Genomic DNA, 7,511 nt, shown 5'->3' with positions numbered 1-7,511 from the left:
TTATTTGTTTTGTGTAATTTTGTGGGGAAGTATACTTTAATTTCTTTTTTAAAATTGCGACAAAAGAAAAAGCTAAAGATTTATTAAAATCTTCAAAAGAGGTCCCATATTCCCATGGGATCCATCTTCTCTCTTCACCATGCTTTTCGCATCTAAAGATACTTTTCCAATTATTATTCAAACTCTATTTTGAGTCGTATGTTTCTGGAATACATATTCGGTACACAATATAAAATTTTCTCAATTTGAACAAGGAGATATTCAGTTATTTTCGGATGATAATGTTCTATATATGGAAAATACATTTACCAGTGATCTGTCTATTCATAAAAATAGAGAAATGATATATTCTATCGTGGATATATATTTGATATGATGTTACTATAACTCATATTAAAAAAAGTACACAATATTATGGTCAAAAGTTGAGAGAGCTTGAAATTGAGGTTGTGTTAACATGAAAAGAAGAGAAAGCATAGAGAGAAGACCACATGTCCTCTTTTGTAAACTCTGAATAAACATCTCACATTACGCTTTCTTTATCATATTTAATTACTATTTATTTATATAATTTTCGAGTATGGGTTTTGAAGAACACGTAAAATAATGTGTATGTTGACAATTTTTTCTATATATTCTCCGGTCCGATCTAATCGGTAGGAGCACCAGTCCACGTTGCCTAGTTATTGCGGTGTTAAACTTTTTGGTCGATTACGGTGTAAATTTATTAGTATGACTTCATATTAAATGTAAAGCTGTTTTTTTTTTTTTTTAATGAAGAGATGGTCTTTTTAGACGAGTAGTATAATAGTGAGAATACCATTTTTTTTGTTTCCGTTGATAGGTTTTTTTTTGGAGCAAATTCCGTTAATAGTTTTCTATTAGAGCCAATATCTGCCAAAAACTATTTTATCTTGACACATTGGGACATAACCAAAAATTTAAATACAATTATTGTACGTATACGGAATAAAAAACATTTATAATCCACTATAATTTGCTCAATAACAGTACATGTATTAAAAAATGTTTACTGGGGAGTTACGATTTTTTTAAAGATGAAATCCGACCACTACCAGAGGAGAGGAGGGAGTGTAACAAAGTCAAATTATATAAATTATTTATGAACAATTCCCTATAAAGTAACAGGTTTTCGAACATTTTTGTGAACAAATACGTGTCATGGACTCATGATGTGCCCATTTCTCATATTTCTTCAGATCCTAGAGTCCAAATTCCTAAGAAGAACATTCTATAAAATTATACTGTTTCATTTCTCAAGCAGTAATGTAGGGATTAATATTACTACTTAAATATAAGAATGGACCAACGCTCATATTTCTTGCGAGCCAAGTTTTGTATTCACTTGGTTATTTTTACATAAATCGACGAGACTTTCTTTCTGCCGCATTAAATAACGAACTGCCCTCTTACAGGCAGGTGACAAGTCAAAAATTTCATTCATCCCAATTTCAAAGCGAATAATAATACTTTCTCTGTTCAGAATTATTTGATTTTTAAGGTTTTTGCACATAGTTTAAGGATTCATTTAATTTTTATTTTTTCTATACTAAAAATATTATTTATAATCCATTTAAATATCATTCAGCCAATAAGAAGACAATCTGCAGAATATAAAAGGTCAAAAACTATAAAAATTCATTAAATTTTGCATTGAAAAGTGAGAACATCAAATAATTTTGAACAAAAAAAACCTTCTAAAACATCAAATAATTCTGAACAGAGGGAGTACTATAATTTGATTGTTACAAAAAAGCTAATGAACAAAAGTTTCATTATTATACAGATCTTCAATCACAAAACGAATAGAAAAAAAAATACAAATCTTCACTACGGTTTTCTCGATAAACAAAGAGACAAAAGAAGAAGAAGATATAAGTGTATCTTGTACGTACTCTATGAATAAATAAATTATGATGTAAATAAATAAAAGAAACAACTGTTCGCTAAACGAGAAAATAGGAAAAAGACAGAGCCTTGAACAGTAGCTAGGTCTGCCAAAAACTTGCATGCCTAAAAAGCCCTTTAATTAAATGTCACAGATCTCAACAATCTCTCTTACTCGTGTTATTATTTGTTTCTCATGTGTTTAATTTTTGAAACCATTTTGTTTCTCGTGTTACCTTATAAAAAAAGATGAACAATCTTATTTACTGATTTGGGCTATAAGCCAATAAGCTTGCGAAGATACAGTAAGATCTTTTTCTATGAGAGGTCTGTTCTATCGATCTGTCTTGTTTTGTCATGTTTAATTTGTCTTCTCGAAATGATTTAATATTTTATACATCTTCCGATTTTCTTGTGTGTGTGTGTAATATATGCATGACAATATGAATGTAAAGCCAAACTAAATTAGAAATATGACACAACACGCTAAATATTATCGATGATCGACAACAAGTGAGATGAACAAATCTATGTACTGTTTCAAAAGGATAACTGTAACTAGAAAGGGAATTATACTCGTTATTTTTTTTATAGCAAGTCTGCACCTAGAATTCAAGATTTAATAAACTCTAAAATAAAACTTTTAGATTTAATTTTCTTAGGAAAACAATTAATTATTGCTGTAGTGTTTTTGTCATTCTGTAATAGACTCATAAGATGTTTTAACTAGGATTTTCTAACACGACAATTTGTGATAGATACATCATACATGTAGCCCTAGACAATCGTTTTGTCTAATTGCCTTCAACTAGGTAATTTATATTGAATTGTTTATAAATATCCTCGTGCGGTAATGCGAACAAATTTGAATCCAGGAGAATCTTATTTACCACGCCTTTGCAACTTTGGTTATCCCGTTCTACTATTTTACCAACAAACTCTTTCTAAAATTAATATTTTACATAAGCCTAATTGATTTAATTTATTAAGTCTATGAACACTACAGTTTGACAAGACAATCCAAGTACCACAACTCGTTTAACAAAGGTAGTCCAATGAATTCGACTACAAACCATATTAAAGGGCAATTACCTAATTGTTAAAAGCTAATGTTAATAACAACTTCATTTTGTATTATTATATATATATATATATACGATATATATCTGAACGGTGAATATTGGTATGAGAAACGAGGAAACTTTTGAAGGCCTATTATCGGAAAACGGATAACCGCGAAAGTCGAGCCTACTTACTAATCTCATACTCTAATGTTTTAAACACACACAAATTTTGAATTTATTAGCCACCTTTCTTGTTGAATAATTTGAGCTATCGATTCTAGCCTTTTCTCACTTTATTAGTCTCCCACAAGGCAAAAACATATCGTTTAAATAATTTATTTATTTCTAATCAAAATTTTAAACCAAAAGCAAGATTAATCCCTAACTAAACATTAAAAACTATGATAAATTCTACAACGACCAAATATGAGAGCTCAAATTTGACACATTCGAGGGAAAAATAAATTAAGACAAAGAGCGATGAAAATTTAAATAGTCTCAATTTAGAGACTAAATTTGTCTGAAATTGAAAAACCACCAAATATGACCATTGGTATTTTAAATAGGCACATTATTCACATTCAAACATAAGGTTCCACTGCAAGGAGACACCGCCTCTTAACCATCATTCTCTTGTATACTTCAATTTACGATTAAAAAACAGTGTCAATTTTTAATCCAATGTTTAAAGTGTTATCTAATTTTATCTATATTGCTATGATCATGCTGTGTTAAACCCTAAAATAAGAGATCAAACAATAAAATGTTACGACAAACACTATATATTAAAGACTAAATATTTTGTTGAACATTATTAGTAGTGTTTGCTGGAGCCAAACTAGTTAATGTGTTGGTTTTACTATCAAATGAGACAGTTTGTGATATATATGGTTGAAATATTTGATCATATGCTATATTTGTGCAGTTTCATTTTATTTTATTGTTTTTCTTTTCTTTTTTATAAATCATTTATGGAATTGAATTTTACCAAAAAAAAATCATTTATAAAATTAGATTGTTTGATGAAATTTGATGTTGTCTTTTTATTTTACTATTTGTGAGTTTATATAAAATACGTGTTTTGATTTTTGTGGCGAGGAATTGTCATTAAACTCCTATTTTGTTTTGGTATTTAATTTTATTTAGGAATTAGATAGTCGCATTTCCTGCGAATCTAAAGCATGAAAAGTTTGTATACATAAATGATTAAATATCATAAAAAAATAATAATCCTGATTATCTGAATAAATATATATATATATATCCAATAACACTATTTATTTGATTGATTGCACATGCGCTGGATACATATTTTTTGTTTTATATTTTTTGCATGATTAATAACAATAATAATATATATTTTGTTTTTTAAAAGTTAGATGTACTTTCTCTGGCATAACTTTGATCATAACCGTTTTCATGTAATACTTTGCTTTTCCGAACTATTTTTTTTTTCTCAAACTTTTCCGAGTTCATGATTCTAATTTCCCAAATAACTCTAGATACTTTAATAAGTAAATATATTATGCACTAAAAATCAATACCATTCTAGTAGAAAAGTAATTGTTTTCACCATTTACAACATCTACAATAACCAGCACAGAAACAGTGAATGAAACTTAACCTATAACATTAGATTCGTTATATCCTTAACTCCTTATTATGTCAACATTATTTTACATTCATATCTATTCAAAAAAATTTACGCACACATCTCCAAATTTCTTCCTATCAACAAGACGATTTTTTTATAACGGAACGAACCTTTTCTCCAAATAATTATTGAGCTGCCAATATCTATCAGCTTCAGATTATACGGGTATCATTTGAATGGTTTAAAGTTAACTGCATGGCTGAAAAAAGATAACAAAGATAATCTGAAATGGATATATAAGGATGATATTTATCGATAGAGATTATATTTGAGTTTGTGGCAACTTCTTGAATGGTCGGTTTGGTGGGTTATCTTCCATGTGTCTCCCCCGAATGCTGTAATATTTTTCAGTTTCTTTAAAAAAAAAAAAATTAAGTTTCTTATATTTTATTGCATAAACGCTCGTGATCATGGGACATCAGAAATACTTTCTTTAACACAAAAAAACATTAGAAATACTTTCGTATTTAAAAAAAAAGAAGACAAATATTTTATTTTGTTTCTGTTTCTCTCTTTTTGTTTTATTCTGTGGTAGTTATCCAATTTTGGAATTTTCATTCCCTAATCGCTTTATATATACGTTTTTTTTTTAATATATACAAATTAATACTTCAAAACAATATCTAAAAACTCTGGCCACATATTTAATCTATATCATTCGACTTGTATAGTTCATGGATTTTTCTAGGAAAGATCTCTTGTTTTTATTTCCTTTTTACATGAAAGGTCTTCTAAGGGCATAATCGCATGTATATATCTTGTCTAGAAAGTGGAGAATTTATATCACGAGTGTGCAATTACGAATTAGACCCGAAAAAAAAAGTTGGATCACATGGTTGTGGGCCCAAATAAATGGGTCCATATAATTAAAAAGGCCCACCTGAGTTATTATTGTTGAAAAAACAAAGAATACGTAGAGAAATGACGTGGAGGACATTTTAGACGAACAAATGAGTGGAGAGGAGAGACGACTCAAACGAGTATAAGTACATAAATGTGATCGGGTCTAGAAGGCATCGATTAGTCCATTTCCCAAATTGGTCTCCCTGTTATATCAATTTCAAATCGTTTGGTCTCATTTCTTGTGATTCTAATTCGATTTGGTCGTTATTTTTTGTTCCATGAGTCGTGTCCTATCTCATATCATATGTTTTTGTATCATCATACAAAATATAAAACGAGAAAGTGAAATTTCGTATATTTAGAAAATATAAAATGTGTTGGCAGACTTTGTAGCATTGGTGCTTTAGGATGGTCTCCAAAACAATTTAATGGGTTTTCTCCATTGGGCCTCAAATGGATTATATTTGGGCCAAATTTCGATAAAAGGGAGACTAGAGAACGGGTTTAAGATCATGCTTAATTGGAAGTTTTCTCCTTCCTCTACAACCGCAATTACAAAAAACGACAATAAAAAAAGAGAAAATCATGTTTTGCTTATTTGATCAGCTACACCCCAACAAGTGACACAAAGTCTTAAACTGGTGCAAGAAAGAGTAAACAAATTTTGTTTGGTTCTACTTGCGAGGAGCTTTCTTCTTTCCTGCAATAGCAACTCTCTTTCCCTTTTTAGTGCGAGCATTAGTTTTGGTTCGTTGTCCTCTGCAAGGCATTCCATGTCTATGTCTACTTCCTCTGTAGCAGTCTACTTCTACCAGTCTCTGTATTTCCGATCCAACACGCCTCCTCTTGAATCAAAAATCATGGAAACAAAAACAGCAAAAGCCCATCGTTTAGAGAGACGAAAAATAGGTAAAAAAGATTAAGACGAGAAAGAAAGTTGAAATATGATATAGAAAGAGCAATTTTTTTTACCAATTCATCACCATGTTGGTGCATGCCAACTTCTTCACGGAGGTCAATGAGTTCTTTTCCAGTTAAGTCTCTGGCAAGTTTGTTAGTGATCCCGAGCCCACAGAGAACCTGGTGAGATTTACGGCGCCCGATTCCATACACTTCTTGAAGACCGGTTTTGAGTGGCTTATGGTTTGGAACCTCTGCGTTTCCCACACGAATCCCTTGGACACGTAATCCATGGAACTGCAGAGAAAGAGAACAAAATAAATGCGTGAATTTGATACATAACTCGAACAGGAAATTAAACAAAGTCTTGCAGCTTTGATTCACACAGGCCGAGTTAGGAATCTAGCGGCTTCAGTTCACAGACATATGTAAGACGCAGGATGTGATCCTCAAAGTTAAACTATAACTCAAGATAGTACGCAATTGCAAGATCTTTACACTTTTAGCTGAGCCAAAAACAAGCCAACATATATCAACAGTTACTCATAATTTCACACAACAACAAAGAAAAGTGTTGTTAAGCAAACGTTTGAGGAGAAACCAAATTCTCAATCGATTGACAATACCTTGCCAATTTCAATACTTTTAGACAAAATTCGATTTCAAAAAATATATATCTTCTCATTTCTCACGATCTGGAAACGGGAAAGAAACCTAAACGGACGATTCGAAACAAATACACAACGAGAGAGAAACTTCTAGGTCTGGCGAACAGATTGCAACTTAATAGTTACCCTACATTTTAGAATCGCATAAGAATCAAATGCCGAAACAGACGAATCGAGTTTATCTACTGAAACCCTAATCCGAAAACTCAAGGAAGAAACTGATGGAGATATTAAACGCAATTAGCATTGGAAAGAAGATTGGAATTCGAATAGGAGACGAACAACTCACCGATAGATTCCGAAGCAGAGACTGGCTATGGTCGAATAAGGTCGCCGCGGATCTGCGTAAACCCAACATCGTAGAAACTGAGTTACGGAGATTCACGGTGAAGGAGGGTTTAAGATTCAGTTTCCAACCGCCGTTAGCGCCGCCGCTTTTTTCAACCAAACGCAATCGCGTCTCCCCTCTCGTTC

The 7,511-nt window shown here is 31.3% G+C and overlaps 1 protein-coding gene across 1 annotated transcript; it reads right to left on the bottom strand.

Annotated features, from left to right (window-relative positions):
• Nucleotides 1-5,898: 5,898 nt before the first annotated feature.
• On the bottom strand, nucleotides 5,899-7,511 carry LOC18008676 (small ribosomal subunit protein S13, mitochondrial). Its single transcript, XM_006389997.2, has 3 exons — nucleotides 7,327-7,511; nucleotides 6,442-6,666; nucleotides 5,899-6,314 (listed from the first exon to the last, which is right to left on the bottom strand). The coding sequence occupies exons 1-3, from the start codon at nucleotides 7,393-7,395 to the stop codon at nucleotides 6,144-6,146; spliced, it is 465 nt and encodes a 154-aa protein (XP_006390059.1). The 5' UTR covers nucleotides 7,396-7,511; the 3' UTR covers nucleotides 5,899-6,143.

Source organism: Eutrema salsugineum, unplaced genomic scaffold (assembly GCF_000478725.1).
Source record: "Eutrema salsugineum unplaced genomic scaffold, Eutsalg1_0 scaffold_9, whole genome shotgun sequence".
In the NCBI taxonomy this organism is placed as follows: Eukaryota; Viridiplantae; Streptophyta; class Magnoliopsida; order Brassicales; family Brassicaceae; genus Eutrema; species Eutrema salsugineum.
Note: the sequence above shows the minus strand (reverse complement) of the source record. Positions and strands in the feature narration are given on the sequence as shown.